The 20,547-nt window shown below is 46.3% G+C and overlaps 1 protein-coding gene across 5 annotated transcripts in view; it reads left to right on the top strand.

Annotated features, from left to right (window-relative positions):
• GARNL3 (GTPase activating Rap/RanGAP domain like 3) overlaps positions 1-20,547 on the top strand; it is a 125,604-nt gene that overhangs the window by 92,435 nt on the left and 12,622 nt on the right. For 3 of the 5 annotated variants that reach the window (XM_033123062.1, XM_033123063.1, XM_033123064.1), the window contains 11 exons: positions 951-996; positions 1,831-1,937; positions 3,800-3,915; positions 4,978-5,082; positions 6,125-6,199; positions 9,266-9,377; positions 13,109-13,147; positions 13,882-13,980; positions 14,311-14,427; positions 14,968-15,143; positions 16,813-16,971. In XM_033123062.1, the coding sequence (XP_032978953.1) occupies positions 951-996; positions 1,831-1,937; positions 3,800-3,915; positions 4,978-5,082; positions 6,125-6,199; positions 9,266-9,377; positions 13,109-13,147; positions 13,882-13,980; positions 14,311-14,427; positions 14,968-15,143; positions 16,813-16,971 (1,151 nt within the window). The remainder of the gene's footprint in view (positions 1-950; positions 997-1,830; positions 1,938-3,799; positions 3,916-4,977; positions 5,083-6,124; positions 6,200-9,265; positions 9,378-13,108; positions 13,148-13,881; positions 13,981-14,310; positions 14,428-14,967; positions 15,144-16,812; positions 16,972-20,547) is intronic. The other 2 variants (XM_033123061.1, XM_033123065.1) reach the window with 1 other exon arrangement.

Below are 20,547 nucleotides of genomic sequence, written 5' to 3' on the forward strand. Positions count from 1 at the left end.
GCAAACAGATATGCCCCTACACGTTAATAAGAGTTGCTTTTGCTCCCATCCCTGCTTATTAAGAGCTGTCTTGCTCTGTTCACTGGGATTTAGGGCTAGTATTTCCTCCCCTCTTACTGCAGCTGTTCTTATAGAACAGAAAACTTCTCCAGGTACAGTGCTGGAGGGGGAGGGAGGTGACACTTAGTGACCGAGGGGTAGTCATTATTTTTAGAATTTCCTTTAATTATATGGTTTAGATTTGGGGCTTGGCACATCTGTGTCTGGAAAGGCCCAAGCAGATGGTTAATGCAGATCCCTTCCAATGAGTCTAGATATGGAAACACTTTGAGGAATCAATGGCTTTTGAGCCCTAGCTAAGGACAGCTGGGGGCTGGGAAATGATAAGAAAGGAGGAATGGTAAAAAGGAGGAAAAAGCTGGCTGGAGGTGTGGAACTGTTTTAACCCAGCATGCCTGACACAAGAAAAGTTGATTCTACTCCGAGGCAACCAGCAGCCACATTGGTTTATTTTGGTTTGTTTGGTCTACCAAAGCCAGAAGTTGACAGAGGGAAGGTGTACGGTAGAAACACTTAAATTGCTTTTCTCTTCCTAATGTGTAAGATGAAACCTGTTACTCATTTCTTGTCGGGATATGTATTTCCAGGCGGGGGAATTGCTCTTTTTGCTTGGTTAGCTGCTTAGTTTTTTTAATAGCTTTATTTATATTGCTTTTCTGACAGATTGGAGATTTAGCCCTTTCCCCAAAGGATGAACACAGAGGTTGAACCAATGTCTTCCTGGGCTGTCTCTTTCAGAGAAATCCCAGGTTTCATCTCAGCCTAAGGGTGTCAGGTGCCCTGACACAAAGGGCAGGTCTAGGATGATTCTGCGTGAGGCGTTTTCAAAGCACAAGCCACTGGCGGCGAGCACCGGGGTTGTTGATTCATTTCCTTAACCATCACCGCAGATATTTTTGCCTTAGTGAGGTATGACCAACAAAATGACAACTACAGGTAAGTAATGACTGTCTCGATTGCTTCTTCTAGTTCTCATGTTTACTTGTTCATTTGGCATTAATTCTATAAGACTCTTGATAGAGATATTTCTCAATTCATTTGTTGTGTCCTCACCTTGTAGAACTTTCCTCAAGGCCACCATCTCTTCTGGAAAAACTTTTCCATATAGCGTGGTTCTGTGCAGTAGCCCCAGGGTCAGAGGTAGTTTGGAATTTTACTGGACTCTACAATGGGCACAAAGTTGATGCACAATGGGCACAAAGTTGACCAGAGTACCCCCTTTCCTCGGTTTTATCCTTCCTGTTTATCCTTCTGTTCTCAAAAGCTAATCTGTTAAGAGGTATCATGATGTTGTGAAAGGAGCATGAACTTTGAGCCAAGTAGATTTGGGTTGGGATCCCAACTCTGTCACTTAATAAACTTTGAGGCTTTGAAAAAAGTGTTTATCTTCTTCAAGCCTCAGGCCTCATCTGTAGAATGAAGGTCATGATACAACCTGGGCAGTATCCGTCTCAAAGCCATCTCAGAATACCAAGTGTGCTGCCTGGTGTGCAGTGGGTGCTCGGTGGTGGCCTTCAATGCCATTCCTGGGGTGCCTGACCTTGCCCACGGCTGGGGGGTGGATCCACAAAGGATGCAGGAAGACTTGGTCTCTACCCTAAAACACAAAGGAGACTTGCATGGGGGCCAGGGCTCTGGCAGCCCAGAAAGGCCCCTTCTGTGGAATGAATATTCCTAACACATCACATAGGCAACTGGAACAATTTAAGGTTCCAAATATCGGTGATCTCTGAAGAAAAACAAAGTAATCCTGAAATATTCTCTATGCAGGCTGAAAATATTTTCAGAAGAAAGCGTACCACTCTTTGGCCCACCCTTACCATCCCCGCCGGTGTTTACAGATCACCAGGAATTCAGGGACTTTTTGCTAGTGAAATGTAAGTTCTATTTTGAAATATTTTGCCGCGTGTTCTGCATCAGAATACACTTCTTCAAATTCTCCCGAGATGCTGTATAAAAAAATATCATCATTTATGCATTGATTCCATTGCATGTTAATTCTTCACATGAAACGTGTTCAGTTTTCTGGTAGCGTTGAGTAGGTTTTCCCGAGTGTCCTCATCTGTACCTACCATCCTTCCCACCTTCAAGAAAGGGTCTCGAAACCTGGGACCCGGGAGGTAAGCAGCCTTCATGGAGTGCCAATCCCAGGCCAGGGACCACTACTAGCTTGTAGTCCTTTAACCATGGATTAGCGATCACTCAGCAACACAAAGGACACAAGTTATTAATGACATCCATTGATTTCAGTAGAGCCAGCCAGTCAACAGAGTGACCTTCTTCAGCACCCAGAGGCTTGGGGTGAAAGGAAATGAAGGGCTCAGTTGATCTCCAGCTGAAGATTTGCAGAGCAGTCGTAGTGGGAGAACACGAAGCTAAAGGTTATGAGGAAGGCGTGTTAAAAGAAACAGAGCCTGGAGCCAGGAAGGACCAGGAGGGAGTGAGAAGGTAGAAACCAAGGGTCAGAAGTCTCTGCGAATTGCAAAGTGGATGTAACAGGAGGGAGGTGGTGGGACAGGTGGGAAAATGCCAAGATAACAGAAAATGGCATTTCAAGAGAAATTGTGACCTTTGCCCCTGATTCGGTCAAAACAAGTTATTTAAAATTGATGTTTATGGGCTACTAAGGAGAAAATATCTCAACCAAAAAATTCCCGTTAGAGAAAATAATACACATGCTAGAGAAAATAATAGACATGCGTAGTTTAAATGCCTTAAGCGATGTCTTGCCACGAATAAACCCAGCTTGCCCCCAGAACACAGATGCCATCTAGGAAATGCCTGTCCCCAAGAAATTCATTTTTCAGTCGATGAACACTGTCCTTCCTTTGGCCCTCTGTGTGCGAAAAATAATAGTTAATAACAGCTAGTTTATTTAGTTTGATGTGCCTAGCACTGGGCTAACTCTTTCTGTGTATTATATCATTTAAAAACTTACAATGACCCTTATAAGGAAATACAGTTATATCCATTTTACAAGGTAGAAAATTGAGGCCCCAAGAAGCTAAATGGTTTGCTTTATAATGCTCAGATAGCAGCACAGCTGGGATTTAAACCCGTAACTGTCTTGACTTCAAGCTCCTAACCTCTACTGTATACTTTTTGTTCTGTACTCTAATGTATAACTGGACATTCCACTTTATGACTCGTGGAGTCAATAGTCCAGTAAACCACAAGCTTCTTTTCCCAGAAGAAACTCCATTAGGCTAAGAATCTCAGTACTAAGCAATTGTTAATTTTTCTAACAATATGCAGAAAATATGTAAATATATATATTTAATCCCATTTGAGTGGCATCCTGGTGGTTTGGCCCATGTTGGACGGGTGGAAGGATGGATGAATGGATGGATGGATGGATGGTGGATGGATGGATGGATGGATGGATGGTGTATAGATGGATGGGTGAATGAGTGATTGGGTAGATGGATGGATCAGTGAACAAATGGGTGGGTGGATGGGTAGAATGGTAGATGGGGGCAGTTAGGTGTGTACTCAGTCTTTAAGTAATTAGATGTACCCTCTGCTCAGGAAACTTGCTCCAACATGAAAGGTAAGATAGACAAACCTATGGACTATTGACTTGCATGGTGAAATGTAGAGAGTTTTTAAGTGTTCTTTCATAAAGGAAGGGTAATATCTATGGTAATACCAGATTAGCAAAGTGGATGGTGTTCTCTATGAAGCGTTTCCTTGTTAATGTTAATATTTGTAACTCCCTTTAAAACTTGATTTATTTTAGTAATTAATGGTGAAAAAGCCACTTTGGAAACGCCAACATTTGCCCAGAAACGCCGACGTACTCTGGATATGTTGATTCGATCTTTATACCAGGATTTGATGCCAGATCTGCATAAGGTAACCCTGGGTCCACGGTCCTCTTTCCTTCTGGGATCTGAGTTGAGAACACAAGTCCTAGCGATGAGTCCTGGTTAGAAGAGCAGGGACTGGGCCAGACTAACCCCAGGGCCCTGAAGAGCAACCGGTAATCTGCAGTTCCTTTCTCCCCTAAGGTCAGGGCAGGGCGCAGAGAGGTGCCAGGATGAGTTCATGGTGTCCTTCAGGTCCCAGCTGAAGCATCGCAGCCTGAGGCAAGCCTTCCCCGATCCCCAGGTGAAGCCAAACCCCTGTGAAGTGCTCTCAGGTGCTCTTCGTACTTCGTACTTCCCCTCCGTAGAGATGATCTCCTGTGCCAATCAGGGAATCCGTGGCTTAATCTGTCTCCTCCGGAAGACCCTGTGCTCCACCAGGACAGAGATTACGTCTGTCACATTCCCCAAATCTGGTGGAGGAGCAGGTGCTCAGTCGATACTTGCTGATTGATGAGTGCGCCCAATTCTCTGACTGGTCTGGGGGATAACTCACCTTTACCGAGTATGTGCCAAGCACTGTGCTGTGCCCCTTACCTGTATTTCCTCATGTCATGTCCATGACCCACACAGGAGACAGGTAGCAACCACACAAAGACACTGAGACTCAGAAATTAACAAGTCACTCGCCCAAAGTTACCCAGAGGGCCACAGAGTGGCACAGCTCCAGGGGTGCCATTTGCGAAGAATTCAGTGTATGGTGCTCCAGGGGGGCCACTCAATGAGACCGCCCCCCCACTCCAGCTGTGCAGCGTGGCGGCTCCTCACACCCGAGGAAGATGGAAGTGTTGGAGCTGCTGGTTTGCTTCATTGCAAAGCCCACACTCTCAGCCGTCACACGGCGCTGGCTGCCCACCTGCTGGCTCTTCTGGCCCTGGCATCTAGCGCAGACCTTGCCACCTGAGTGGTCCTCCATGGTCGCTTACTGAGTGAATGAATACGGGAGGTAGAAGTAGGACTGTTCAGACAAATAGGTTTATGCACTCAGAGAAGACAAAGAATGAGACTGACAACCATTTGTGGACCTCATAACTTGTTTTTCTGTTTTTAGAACATGCTTAATAGACGGTCTTTCAGTGATGTCTTACCAGAATCACCCAAGTCGGCGCGGAAGAAAGAGGAGGCCCGCCAGGCAGAGTTTGTTAGAATAGGGCAGGTGGGTTTTATCCTGAAACCTTTTGTGCAAGCCCAGTCGTTGTGAGTCCCTCCCATCCAAGCCAGATGGCCCCTGCAGACACTTTTAGGTTTGCACACTCCTGCGGGAGCTCCGTCATTCCTCTTAGGATTATCGTGAGGTTCTGGATAAGTGTGTAGGTGTGGTTCTCTGCAGGCGTGAGTGCGAGGAAAGTACTCTGGAGAAGAGGCAGTGCTACTGACTGATAGCAGGAGGCCACCTGGCCCAGGCTGGGCTCCCTCCTGTTGAGGGATCACGTCCCAGTTGCCTGCCTCCTGGGAATTCTCTGAAGGGTGGGGAGCCAAGCTGGGAAAAGCGTCATGAAGCCTGCCCTGGCAGGAGTAAGCGCAGAGTGGCAGTGCCCTCGCAGAGGACCTGAATTTCTACCCGACTGCTTGGAAGCTGTCATCACAATTTGGCGGCTCCCACTCATCACCTCATTCCAGATGTGGGAAGAAATTACTCCCGCTTTGCCTTGCCACACAAGACATTTGTAGTTCTCAGTTCCGGGAGGTGACACAGCTTTCTGCCTTGAACCCATGTCACAACAGGGAGAAGGAGGAGAGCTGCCAGCTACAGATAAGCTTCTGACTTGAAACTAGAGCTAAGCAAGGTGACGAAGGATTGCTTTGAGGCAAAGATCATTGTTTCCCCAGCACTATGACAAGGGCCCCCCAATGTTGGTCCTTGGTTAAAGATACCCCAACTCTACTTTCAGAGATTCTGATTCGTCAAGTTTCAGGAAGGACCTGGGAACTGTTTTCACCTGGAAATCTCTGTATTGGTATATTGATTGGTTGAAATGACGATGCCAAAGGGTCGCTTGGGTTAGGACATTTTCATTAGGGCTTCACCATATCAGGCTGACTCCATCCTTATCTTCAGTGATGAAGCACTGTGGGAATCTGAAACTTTAGTCTGAAATACTCCTGTTTTATTAAAACTTTTTCAAGTCATACTTGTTGATCTTGCTGTTCTTTTGCTGCCTGAAAACAAACTTTAAAGGAGATCTCTTTCCTGTAAGGCGCTGAAACTGAAATCCATTGTGAGAGGGGACGCTCCGTCCAGCTTGGTGACTTCAGGGATCTGTAAAAAAGAGGTGAGTTGATGATACTTTCAAGTTCAATTGTGAATGTCCTTTGTCCTCAGTGAAGTTATTCAGATTCTTGGAAAGAGGTTTGCGGGGCAGGGGGAAGAAGAGCTTGTCTACCGCACAGCCCTCGTGGGAAGCCCCAGATGAGCTGGGTAGCATTTAGTGACAGCGTCCCTATTTCCATACCATGCACGTGCCTTTTCACGCTTACATGGAGCAGAGCTGCTGGACCGGGCCTGGTCAGGCAGACTGGATCCAGCAGTGCTCCCCGGGCCTTGTGTGTTTCCAGATGGCCTGGACATCCTAACCCAGTGCATGTTCTGACCCAGCAGCTCTGGGGCAGGGTCAAGGTCCTGCATTGCTAACAAGCGCTCATGTGGTGCCTGTGCTACTGACATACGCACACTCGAAACAGCAAGGCCCTGGGGCAGTTTCAAGCTTCTCAGGCTTTCGTGTGCGTGAGTTTCTGATGCAGGTCTGGGGCAGGGCCTGAGAATCTGCATTTCTAACAGGTTCCCAGGTGATGCTGAGAGAAACCAGTGCTTACTGGACAGTTCGTTCAGCCAGCCAAAAAATTCTGTGGCCTGTGTATCTACTTCTCTTTTCCACTTCTCATGGAAAAAGAACTAGGTGGTAATCAAGAAGAGAAGAGGAAAAAAATAATAAACAAGTTGCAGTATGAACTTACTATTTGCATGATTTTGTTTTGTAAAGCAACGCCTTATATACTTAATTAAGTTTACATTCAGAATATGTAAACGTTAAATGGAACAAATTCACAGCACATCACTAGAGAAGTGTCCTTATAAAAAGCAACAGAATTATGAATGCATTCACTTTAGTGGTAACGGTATAGATGACTTTTACCTGAATTGCAGACCCTACACACTTTAAAGTCTGTTTTCAGGAAAATGATGAGCTCAAAATACAATCGATGCTAAAAAAATAAAAAACCCAACGAATTTAAGACCAGACTGATGGCAAAGCATCTTTTCCAAAGTTGCAGAAATTCCCACTGTCTGCTTGTTCATGTGAATAGAATTTGCAGTGTTGCCAAGAACTGTATAAATGCCAAATTCCAGTAAGGTTTAATAACCTTCTTCATAAGAAGTTCTTAGCTGTACAGAAAAATAGAGGTCTGTGGAATGGTGACTTGCTCACCAGTGAACAACAAAGAAAGCGCTTCCATTCAGGGGATCAGTTCATAACCTCCCAGTGGGCCACAGGCCGTCCTTGGAGAGACACTGCTCTCGAGGCCCTATGGCCTGGTGGGCACTTGGCTCAACCGAGGCCAGAGTCCCCCGTGCTGCTCCCAAGACTGTTTTGTTTCCAAAGAATGGGCTCTGTCAACCTCCTGGGCACCATCATTTCATGAGCTGTGTCTATGGGCTTAGAGGGAGGAAGTTAAGAGTCCTGCGCTTAGGCGGGAAGGGCCGAGGAACACATTCTCGCCCTGGAGAATCTGCACGGAGCCCCTCACATGGCAGAAGGGAGTCCAGTGCAGTGGCAATGCCCTTAGCCCTCAGGCCAGAGCCTTGTGGGCCAGGTCTCAGTTCCTGTCTCTGACACTTCATGATGTCCTCTCGTCATGGAGTCCCCAGCCCCTTTGAGAACTCCTGAAAGCAATGGACACAACACACACCCATTAAAATGTCCAAATGGTACATATCGCATTTTGAATACAATTTCAGGGTTTCACAGACCTCCTTAGGCCCCCAGTGGATCCTCTACTATGGCCCTTAGATCTTCGGGGTGAAGAACCCCTGTACCGCATCAGGTTCTCAACTTGTGTCCTCGGGTCAGAGAAGATTGTGTGATGAAGAGTTGGTCTTCCCATCTCGGTCTTACCTAATGCTCTGATGTCTACGTCTGTCTCCCAATTGACATTTATATTGGCTTTGCTTTTTCATGCCCTCCTGCTATAAATCATAAACTCAGAATTTCCAGAAGTCTTCTTGGGGAAATGCCATTCCAATTAAATCTGCACTGTGTAGCCCGTTTATGAAAATGTCTTCACATTCCCTATGTGATCTTTTCAGAACAGTCCAAGCCTCATCTTAGCAATTAGAATATTCATTTTTGAGGCGTGTGGGCTTCTTAAAGGGAGAACATACTTTTCTAAGAGAGCAATAATACTCACAGTATTTGCCCTCATCCCAAATGACACCCTTGAAGGGGACCTCAGGGTATGCATTCATTCAGTGTGCACAAACACACCTCCGTGAATACGCACAGGCTCTTGCACAACCCCAGTGGGACGTCTGATTGAGCATGAAAGTGGAGAGGTAAGACTTCAGCTTGTCCCTGAGAATCTCCAAAAACTTCTTTGTCTTTTACGGCCAAACCACGGGCTTTGGAGAGAAGGTAACGGTTCTGTTGAAAATGTCCACAATTCTGGTGGGACTAAGAACCTGCTAAACAATGCCCGTGACTCCAGGCGTCCACACGCAGCTCTGAGGCAGTGTGAGGGAGGCTAAGTCTCTCTGCCTGAAGTAAAATTGAAACTCAGGGCAAGCGTTCACATGGTATGAATATGTCACACAGGGGAACATGAGTAGGTTTTGTCGGCACCACTTGCCGTATTCCTACAAACAGATGTGATGTTTTAAAAGATTTTGTAGCCTTGAATGGGTCAATAAGCATTTTCCTGTTAAGTCTCAACTTCTTGCACTGTGCATGGTTTAATAATTTTGCTGAATCAGCAACACAGGGATCTGTGGGACTTGCTTTTATGATGAACTAATGTGAATTCTCCAAAACATAGGCACCAATTGGTCCATCTTCCAGGTGTTAAAGAAAAATGTTTGCATAGAAAACGTTACCAACGCTTCGATTGCCCCCAAAGAATATTTACCGTATAGAGGCAGGGCATGACGCCAGAAACGCTTCCTATGGCATACGTATTTGAAAGGAGACTTTCCTTCCTAAGACAGGGAGCTGAGTCCAGAGCCGATGTAGCTCCCGGGCTTTGGAGGGGACCTGTGTTGCTGTTTCAGGTGGTGTGCTTCCCTATGACGGCCGCGGTGTGTTCTTGCTGGTGACTTACGTTCCCATGCTTGTGTTACCTCGCAGCCTTGGGAGCCCCAGTGTTTCTGCAGTAATTTCCCTCATGAAGCCGTGTGTGCAGATCCCTGGGGCCAGGCCTTGCTGGTCTCCACTGATGCTGGCGTCTTGCTAGTGGATGGTTAGTGAGTAGCTGCTCCTTCAAATGTCTTTGTTTGTGTGATTTACAGTACTTCTAAGATGGGTGACCGCCAGTCAACTCCCTGTAGATAAACGTGCCCTCAGCAGTGAGGTTAGCGAAGTTTCCTTTCCTTTTCAAATTAACCCCTCGTTTTCCGACCAGCTGAGGGAATATATTCTGAATAGCAAGTTGGAGGGTGAGTCGTACATGAGAGGTTCTTCTCTGGCCCAGATCTGAGTGGTCTGTGGCTATCGAGTGACCTGCAAAAAGAACTTCCTTTTTGGCCAACACTTATCATGATGCCAACATTTTACCTGCAGTCGACAAGAACACGTTATCTAGAGCCACTCATCTCAGGGACATGCTGTCTGTCAAAGCTCTTTGTTTTATAAGGTTTCTAATTCAAAAAGTACTTGGTGTTCAAAACAAACAATAAGACTCTTAGATAACCCATTTTTGATGGATAGGAAAACAAAAAGATTTTGACAGGAAGACAGATTTCAACTCAATATAAAAATCAAGCCTTTTGACAGCCAGGTGGATCAGCCTGCCTGCGGAGGTCGTCAGCTCCCTGTCACCACAGGTCAGGCACCAATCGGACATGCCCTTGGAGAGGATGCTACGGAGGGAGCTCAGCTTCGGGTAGAGATTTACTTTGACTCAAGGACCGTGTGGTCCCTTCCTGTGGGAGGCCCCTGTGGATTTTTCCGGACTCCTAATGAATGTTAAAGGGGCTAAACACTGGTACCAAATGTCTCCTGGGGCTTCAGAGGAAGCCATAGGCAGAGAGACAGCATCTTGCAAGGGCATGTCCTCCACTGCACAGAAGCAGGCTGCCCAGGCTCTGGTTACCATGGTGATGTTTGATGAAAATCCCAAAAGCCACAGCAGTGAGAGTGGCGTAAACGCCTAAAACTGCAGCTTCTTCCCACCCTTGGCTGCGACCTTTACTCCCTCCTCAAACCCTGGTTCAGCATATTTACTAATTGGCTATGTGCTGAGTCCTGTGTCAGGGGCCTTGTGTAGGAAGACACGACAGCTGGGCCTAAAGTAGGGGTCATTTTTTTAAGTGGCTGAAAAATAGTTTATAATAATGAAAACTGATGAAGTGACCAAAATAGGGGTGACGATCGTAACTACAACGAGGGGATCTGGAGATTAAATTGCTGCACATGTTAAGCGCTTAAAGCCGTGTCGGCCACATGGCAATAGCTTATCAAACAGCAGCTACTACCTTTACTGTACCCCTGGGAACTTGCTAACAGGTAACAAAATCTGTAGCTTTTGTGAAAAGTGCAACCAAATAAGAGAATTTATTTAAACACACACACACACACACACACACACCTTAGAGGTTTAGTCTAGTCTCTTAGTTTTATAGATGAAGAAACTGAGGCCTAAAGAAACGACGTGACTTGCCCAAGATCACACAGCTGGTTCGTGGCACAGCTGGAACTAGAACCCAGACTGGTTCCCAATCCCGCGCTATTTGCACTAAACCAGCTACATTTTATTAAAATTAAATTAAACTCTCCCAATGTTATTGTCTTTACCTTAACCCAGATTTCCAAAAATACATTCCTGAGTAAATAATTATGGAAAATGTTGTTGTGATTAAAAGAATGTTAAATACTTCATCGGTTTGCCTTTGTGGGAAAGAGAATGTGTGTTTCATAGTGAGTATTCGTAAGGCTTGCCTAAAAACGGGGGGGGGGGGGGAATCAATTTGAGTTGGCTGCCATTTTTTTGAAAATGTGAAATCTAAACCAAGATTACCAAGTCCCTTTCTGAAATTTTCATCTTCATGGATCCACAATTTAATAGAGGTGTCAGATGTAAGGGTTATTGTGATTTGCCAGGCAATTCTTTTCTTCCACACTTGAGAGTCGTCTCACACAGGTAGTGCCGTGGACACCCACCACCAGCTTGGATGTATGACTCACATCATCGTTGTGGTGGCAGGTTATGCAGTGGTGCCTCCCTGTTTGCTTTCGCTAAAAAGAGAATAAGCCATCAGGCTTTCTTCATATTCCTTGTTATGCTTTTAAGCCATAATTCTTTTGTTATTTCTTTGTTTATCTTCTTCTTGTCTGCACTTAATCACATTACGAATTGTTTCCACGAGTGAATCTCTCCTTTCGTTTCAGGCTGAGTTTCACTCTATCCCATTAACCTCTGCTTAATGTCATTAGACTTAGCCTTTGAGAGTCTGCCCCTTCCAAGGTCATTAAGAAATCAAGATCCTTGGTATTCTAAGTGTAGCCAAACCTACTTTGAGGAGAGACCAAATACTGATTAAACAGGCTATCACCATTTGTTTTGGTTTTGCAATCATAGAAAAGCCAGCTCTAAAGGGTTGTGTTTTCATAAAGAGATTACTAAAAGAAAAAAAAAGTTATGAAACTGTCATTAAATCCACGTGGCACTTTCTCATACCCTGGCCCCTTCCTCTTTTCCTGTGCTGTATATCAACCTATTCAGCTACCTGAGAAAGGTCTGATGGAGAATAAATGCTGATTTACTCTGTACGTAGTTGGGCAGCTACACAGGATCCCCGTTTTAAATGTAAAATGAAGTGCTCCTGTCACTAATTCTTGGCAGTCCTGTTGCTTCCATAGTAACACCTTCAATCCATGGGGATACAGGATGTTATTAGGCTGCCACACTGGCTAAGAGCACAGGCTTTGTCCTCGCACACACTGGGGCTCCACATGCTCAAGACATGAACTTGGACAAGTTATTAGCACCTCTGAGCCTCAGGTTCCTCATCTGTTAAATGGGAGTGTTAGAAGTTCCTACCTAATGGGGTCATTGGGACATTTAAATTATGTGACATGTGCAACACTTAGCATTCCGGCCTGCTGAGTAGGAAGCTCTCAGCGTCTGTTAGCTGCCATCCACAAAATGAAATAATCATAGTTATTAGTCTGATAGGATGATGGGTACTGAAGTGATCGTCCCATGTTTTGAAAAATCAAGTCTGTCCCAGCAGAAGCAGAGAGAGCCTGAGGATCAATTCCTATTGAAGAAGAAGAAGAGGAAGGAAAACGGTCTCTCACACAACTTAGATTTGCCCCATCATTGTGGGCAACTAGAGACGAGCCCTCCGTCCAGTAAAAGCTTAGCAGGCTCTGTGTTCCAACCAATTCAGATCCCTCACTGGCCGAGCGGAGTGGGCGAGGCCCTCCTTGTCAGGTGATTATCAACCCTCAGGACCACAGTCTCTGCCGCCTTCTGGCACCATCCACGGAGGGATGAACTCCCAACCAGATACGTTTCTGGAAGAGGCAAGATGCTCAGAGCCCCTGGCACCGAAATTATAACTAGGCAAACGAGCCCAGCCCACACAGAGCACTGGAAGACCCCAGTGTCTGAGGAAGTGCAAATAAACAACAAGCAGCCACGTCTCCTGCCTAAAAAGTCTCCCCCACCCCACACTTCGTCACCTGGCCCTGATTCTGTGCCATGCTCACAATAGATCCTTTCCTTACGGAACAGCCTTATAATCTTTTTAGCACTTTAGGTCCTGGGGTTCCCCAGGAGCAAAGTAATTGCTAGCGATTTGAGATCCCAGTAGGTAAGCTTGAAACAAATCCTACATGTAACGGCAATGTTTTTAATCATCCGTTTATTTACCTAACATCTTCCTGAGCTTTTCCACTACAGTTAATTTTTTCCTGTTATTTGGGCAATTTAACTGATTCGTCTCTATTTTATTTTTGTCTAAAAAGGAGATTTCATATTCCTCTATGGAGAAATAGTGAAAATTTGTAAGTAAACTACTCTTGATCCAGACATAGAGGATGTTCGAATAGGATATGTTTGTATTTATTTTAAATACAAAAGGAAATTTTAATTTTGCTTTCTTGAGAAATAAACAAAATAACCTAAGATATGCAATTTCAAAAATTACATCAAGGGGCGGCTGGTTGGCTCAGTTGGTGAGAGCATGGTGCTCATAACACCAAGGTCGCCAGTTCGATTCCCACATGGGCCAGTGAGCCATGCCCTCCACAACTAGATTGAAAATAGTGACCCGACTTGGACCTGATGGGTCCTGGGAAAACACACTGTTCCCCAATATTCCCCAATTAAAAAAAAAAAAAAGGTTTGGAAAAAATTACATCAAAATCAGAAAAGACTTAGGAGAAATGGCTGAGTTTATTCTTTTTTTTTTCAGCTGGGTGTTACAACCCCAGTAAAAAGGTTCAGAGGTGCTACTTTTATTTGATGAACACTGAGGAGAAGACTATAGTTTACGAGCCCTACTGCTACACTCCTATGGAGAGTTCTGAATGCCTTTGGGAAGGGAACGTCAGTCCTTCTCCCTGAGCTGAGAGAGTAGTGATTGAACTTACTGTACAGCCCTGTACAAGCTCTAGCAGCTGACTTCCTTCCTTGCCTAGAGAGAACTGGGGTCCAGAACTACCTGCAGACACGTTTTATAGGTGCTGGTGAGCGGGGGCTGGGTTGCAGTGTTGGGTAACCAGGTCTCCTTTTCCAGGCGACCTTCCGTCAGTGCCAGTGTTTGACAGAACTGTGCCAGTGAAGCAGATGCACGTGCTCGAGACCTTGGACCTTCTGATCCTCAGAGCAGACAAAGGTGGTACTCCCCCCCTGCCTGGTGTTCTCCGGCAGGGTCACGGGGGTCTGACTGCATAGGTCATGCCAACTCTCTCTTCTCCTGGTGCCTAGTGCTCAGGGCTCCTTCGTGGTCCGTTGGTTCTCTGAGGAGGGGACGGTGAAGGAGAGAGGGAGGATGTCCTTAAATGCATTGTTGGGGACAGGCAGTGTGGGGTTTCTCCCGAATTCTCAGTCACCTCAAATCCTCATGCTTCCAGCAGTGGTTTTCCCACACAGTCCGCCCTTTTAGTTCTTCCAGGTCATGCTACTTTTCTGTTCACGTCCTCCTCTGTCTGCTTTGCCTCACCAGGAAAAGACGCCCGCCTGTTTGTGTTCAGGCTGAGCGCTGTGCAAAGGGGCATGGAGGCCAAACAGGCCGTGAGGAGCAAGTGTGACTGCAGGGAAAACAAGCTGGAGAAAACCAAAGGTGGCCGGCTTCTTCCTGTTTTGCTGGTTTCTGTTCAATTAATCTTTTTCCCAGACTGCCCATATTTTACTGAAAATTAAAGTGAGTAGGAATTTAATTTTCTGGGTTTGGTTTCACCTTGGAAACAACAGAGAGATGCTTGCATGATAGAAAAACATGTTGCAGACCAGAGGAAACCCCCCCTAGGCCTGGACACCAAGTTTGGGAGATGGGTTAAGCTCTGCTAGCAAAGCTGTGAGAAGGGACTTCAGGACTTTGGGTCCTGAAGCTCTCATCACCCCTCGCTTTAATAATGTCATGTGGTGACTATGGTGCTAAAACCAGGAACTACAATGCAGGGACTGTGACTTTATTAATTCTCCTGTAACTCAACCCAGTTTTGATTCCAAGTCTCCATTTTTCTTGGTGGCAGGAACATCTAGTCATTTCACTAGGTTGTGCTTCATTTCTGGGGGTCTTAGTTAGCTCTTGCCAAATTACCCAGGCCTTGGGGTTCTCCACCTCTGCCGTGTGCTCAGCACCCCTCATTTCCCTTCCCAGGCTGCCACCTGTATGCCGTTAACACTCACCACAGCAGAGAGCTGAGAATCGTTGTTGCCATTCGAAATAAACTGCTCCTGATCACGAGGAAACACAACAAACTACGAGGAGGGGCCAGCATCTCGCTATTGTCCCCGCTGTCTGAGTCGCCTGTTGAAGAATTCCAGTACATCAGGGTGGGTTTGCTCTTCAAAGCCCTGCTCTCCTGGCCGAGGGGTCACAAGGCCGGGTCTTTCCATCCACCCAGAGTCTGTCATCCTCCGGGCTTGTCCCATGGTCACTGATCCACCAGGGAAACCCCTTCCTGTTGCACAAGGCCAGAGGACTAAGGCAAACGGGGCTTTTCCCTGCCCCATCCAGCTTGTTCATGCTGATGACTGCCCATCGGTGCTGTTCTAGGCTCTGGGGACACAGTGGAGGACAAAACGAAGCCTGTCTTCTCATGGAGATGGCTTTCTAGCTGCAGGGTGACACAAATAAGCAGACAAATGTATGAGTCCTGAGGATAACAGTAAAGGAGGGTAAAGAAACAGAGGGTGATGGAGCGGGGAGGTGGAGGACCTGTTCTAGAAAGGATGTCCCGGAAGCCCTCTCTGAGAAGGGCAGAGATCCAGACGAAATATGGGAGTGAGTGATGAGGGTATCTGGGGAAGGGCGTTCCAGGCCCTGGTCCAGCACAGCCAAGAGGCGGGGGTGGCTGGAGCGGAGGGAACAGGCAGGAAGGTCAGCGTGTACGGGGACCAGGCCACTGCAGGGACTTTGGCTTTGACTCTGGGGGTGGAGGAGGGAGCCATTGAAGGTTTGAAGCGGTGAAGTGGCATGTTTTACGAAGATCATTCTGGCCATTGGACAGAGGAGCACATATGGCATCAAGAGTGGAAATAAGAGCCCTCTAAGAGGCTGATGCAGGACCCTGGCAGGAGACAGTGGGCAAGGCAGCCCTGCTTCTAAGGTTTGCTGTTCAATTAGGGTGGGACCTTGTGACACAAGCCTCCTTGAGGGTCAAGTTCCTTCCCTGATCTGACCATATCTATCTAGCTGTGTGGAAACCATGATACATTGAGGTGTGAAATGTACCAAACATTGGCTATTAAGGCAAAGTATGCCTGTGGGCAAGCCAAGAAATTATTTTTGCTTCAAGTTAAAGCCTCCTGAATTATGCAAATCAATTTCTGCTAATATTCCATTTAGCGGGATAGAGCAGCATAACAGTTACATTAAAATAAGTTAAAATCTTGCTCTAGGAGTCTATCTTAATACAATTGCTAGCAATTTTAATGAATATTTATATAGAGCATGCACATTTATGTGCCATGTGAGCTTTGAAATCAGATTTGCTGAATTCAAATCTTGGCTCTAGGACGTATAAACGATGTGACCGTAGGCAAGTCACATGACCTTGGAGCCTCAGTTTCCTCGTCTGTAAAATAAGATAAGCCTTACCTATTTCACAAGCTTGTTATGAGGGTTCAGTGAGAACAGTGCCTGGCACCGTGTTAAGTTCTCAAAAATAAAAGTTAGCAATTATTCTTTTTCACTATTATTATTATTAAATCACAGGACAGGACCAGACTCTCTGAGGGCTAACGCAAACCACACCGTTAAATCAGTTTTGTAAAATTGCTTCCTGGCCTCTCCGCTTTGCAGGTCTGAGTCCTGAGGACAGGTTGTGGGAAGGAGATGTCCGATGTGGTCCCTGCCCCTTTCCTGTCGCTACCTGCTGTGCAGGCACAGGGTCTGCAGGAGCCAGGGGAGGGGCGCCCTCTACTGGATGGGACAGGGAGTCAGGGCTTGACAGGAAGACGGCAGCTCTGTGTCCTAACCCCTTTCTCCTACACCACACAGGAGATCTGTCTGTCTGACGCTCCTGTGGTGATGACCTTAGTAGACGGGCCGACAGAAGAGAGTGACAATCTCATCTGCGTGGCTTACCGACACCAGTTCGACGTGGTGAACGAGAGCACGGGGGAGGCCTTCAGGCTGCACCACGTGGAGGCCAACAGGGTAAGTGGACAGATGCCGGGGCAGGTGGGATCAAAGACTGGGACTTGTGTCATCTACCTTTGCGATGCCATGATTAGGATTTCTTTTAAAGTACACTATTTATCAGATCAATATTATGTGATATACTGTGTAGGCGGAACCACATAAAGTCACCATTTTTTAAGTCAAAATAGTTCAACCTAATATAACTGCCCCTTTCCTCTGTGCAGCTTCTCCCTGCCATTCCATCCTTCCCCATAAAAGAGAAGTGAAGTGGCAAAGAGGTAAATATAGGTAACTAAGTAAAGGAGAGTGCTTGTTGATGCATGCTTGGAGGGTCTTTGGAGGATGAGGTTGCTCTCGGTAGCCCTGCAGACTCCCAGCTTGGGGCCTAGGTGTCTGGGGAGGGTACAGACCCTGTCTCCACCCCTTAGAGGCCCACTAGGAAAGGAAGAAGGGACAGAGAGAGAGAGAAAGTGCAGATTAGCACTGGGTGTCTATTGTCTATGCCCTTGGCTCACGCTGCATAGAGTAGTGATGGCCTGGCTTTGGACAAAATTTAGGACCCTCTCAAAACTGCACTGCAGCTCTAAAGATGACTGTGTGAGCACTCCCCACCTGGAGACCCGGGACCTGCCTGTCCCTGGAGCTGCTCCACGTGGACACTGACTTAGCAGACGACAGACCTCGTCAGCCCGTTTATCGTTTATCACAGTGAAGCAGGGCAAGGCCTGCTAACACGGAGCCACTTGACTGCACAGTGCAGTGCCAGCACTCTGGCTTAGTGCCAAGGACACCGCAGAGCAGGGACGCTGCCCCCATTCAGCTAGGTCAAGAGACTGCAGAATTCTTTCTAATTATGCTTTGCAAGAAATAAAAAAACATAACTTGTATGAGCCCATGCCCTACATAAATATTCATCAAAATTGCTAATTATTGTATTAAGAAGACTTAACAACATGAGAGCAAGATTTTAAGAAATAGAAAAAGAAGGTTCTAGATATAATGAGGAGGACTTCTTGCCCTCAGCTGTTACCTATCTCAGGTCAGTCTGTCGTTTCTCTTCTGTATATTTTTGTGGTGCCCCCACTTGTCTGCAATTGGAGTCCTCTGAGGAGCTTCAAAAGCTACCTTTGCCCGTGTCCCACCCCCCATGATTTCACTGCTCTTGAGTGTGGCATGGGTTTTGGAATTCTTACATGGTCCCCAGGTTGTTCTAGTGTTTAGACAAGTTTTTAAATCACTGGTATATACCAGAGCACCTCAATTCTGGCTAGAAAGCTTTAAAAGGCCTCTCAATCCCAGTGGCTGGGCATCTTTGATCGTTCCACCAGGTGACTTCTGAATGACAGTCTTGCCCCTTCTTGCTTTTCAAAAGTGTCTGTGTGACCAGCCAAAGGGGCAGAAAAATCACAATCTGGCAGGTCCTTGTTCAAGCAAGGCTTTCCCTGGGAACTAGTTCCCTATGACTTAACCCACTTTTTCTAGTGATTATAATTATTTACTTATATTTAATATTCTGATCATTCATTTGAGTGTCTGTGGATTTTTTTCCTAAGATTCATGAAGATTCAGGAAAAACGGGTTAAAAACAGGTTGTTTTATATATATATATATTTATATATATTTATTTTTTTATGTTTATATATATATTATTTTTTATTATATATAAAATATATATATTTTTTATGTTTTATATATATGTTTTATATATATATATATGTTTTATGTTTTATATATATATATTTTTTTTTTGAATAACGTCTGAGTTTTGTTTTTCTGAAAGCCAAGAAGAACAATTCTAAAATTTTCCATCTTTTCTTCAATATGCTTTTTAAAACAAAAATACGAAGCTTTTCCCTAAGAGGAAATGTTTTTTAAAAGAATTTTTAAACACTTCCCTAGGTCTGGGTGGGTCAGTGTGTATAGCCCTTCTTCCGGTGGCTCAGCAGCTGCTGAGTGTTTGCTGAGCAGGCGGAGATGCTCAGATGGCAATTCGTCTTTGCAAGGAAGTTACTGTGTCTAACTGGGAAGATAAGCCCGAGAGAAATGAAAAGGCCCCGAACAATGTGTTTCCGAATAGTTAAGGCAGAAATGGCCTGTGGGATCAGGGCTGGCTTTTTACCAAGATATTCCTGCAGCACAGGCCCCGAATGCAGTGGAGGCAGGAGTCAGACAGGTCAGCCTTCCTCAAGCCGCTGGGGATTCCGTGCCATTCAAGGTACACTCACTGGCTGCCTGCTGTGTTCGCGGCACCACTGTGGACTGGGTGGCCTAATTTCCTGCCCCCATTCCTCCTCTCTCCTCAGCCAGGCCCACTCGATTCCCATTTCAGGCCTCAACCCCCACTCAGGGTCTAAGACAATCCCAGACCAAGAGCAGAAATGCCTTAAGAAGCACCCAAGCAGCATTTGCAAGTCAGCATCAAGTTCATCTTACACAGGCCTCCTGTGACCTACTGCCCCAGCTCCAGCAGCCAGCGCTGGCCGCCGTCCCAAAACAAAGGTCTCCCCTGCAAGGAACCGCAGGCCTGGTAACGGGACCTGGCTTATTGGCTGGGCCCTAGTCCTCCGCGGTTCTCAGCTGGGAGCTGCATCACACAGGAACCACATGCGGAAGGCGGGACGCTGACCTACAGTGGCTTCCTCTTTCAGCTGGGGCTGGAGCAGGCAGGGTACAGGCTTCACTTATTCCGAGTCTGTGTTTTGAATTTTCACAACCACCATGTGTTACTTTTATCATTTTTAGATACCCATAAAATGAACTTTTTAATCAAATAAAAATTAAAAAGCCAATGCTTATGTCCCATGCTGGTCTTACTATATCAGGATCTCTAGGAGCGAGAACCCAGAATACACATTTTTTAAAAGCTCTTTAGTTGATTCCATGGCCTGGTCAAGAAACGGTGCTGCAGAGACTGATGCCTGCCAGGCCCCTCGCCCAGGGAAGAGACTGATGTGTATCAAAGCATGAAATGGGTCTCCCTGTGCTAAGTGTTCGTAAAGGTCTGAACGAAATGCTGTGGAGTGCCTGCGGGGGAAGGAGTTAAGTCCGAGCTGTGGTCTCTGTCCGTGGTCCCAGCCGTGTACTGCAGCAGAGCTCTGCCATCGCCTGCCCCGCACACAGCCTAATACATACAGCCGTGCTGGTCCGCCATCAGCACATTTCCTGGGAGAGTCCCCTGATGGACCATCATGTCAGTTACTTCCCTGGTGTTTTGCCATCAATCACAGACCTTGGTCTGGAAGGCTGCCTGAACGTTCTCTAACTGTCACTGCCGCCTGCCTCTCCCCGCCCCACCCCAAACACATGCACACGCCTCACCTCTAAACTCCCAGGTGGCCTAGTTCCACCTTTCCCACTGAGGTTAACACTCCCGTAACTATAAGAACACGGCCCCCACTGAATGACCACTTCTATGTACCAGGCCCCATGCCAGAGCACTTCGTAAGCATTCTCTCCCAACATCTTCCCAACAATCTGTGGGGAAAATACTGTTCACTTCCCACTTTTGCAGAAAAGGAAACTGACGCTCAGAAAGAAGGATTTGCTTAGTTACCCAACAGCACGCAGCTAGTAACGAGCAGAGGCATACTT

The sequence above is a fragment of the Rhinolophus ferrumequinum genome, chromosome 12 (genome assembly GCF_004115265.2).
Source record: "Rhinolophus ferrumequinum isolate MPI-CBG mRhiFer1 chromosome 12, mRhiFer1_v1.p, whole genome shotgun sequence".
NCBI lineage: Eukaryota > Metazoa > Chordata > Mammalia > Chiroptera > Rhinolophidae > Rhinolophus > Rhinolophus ferrumequinum.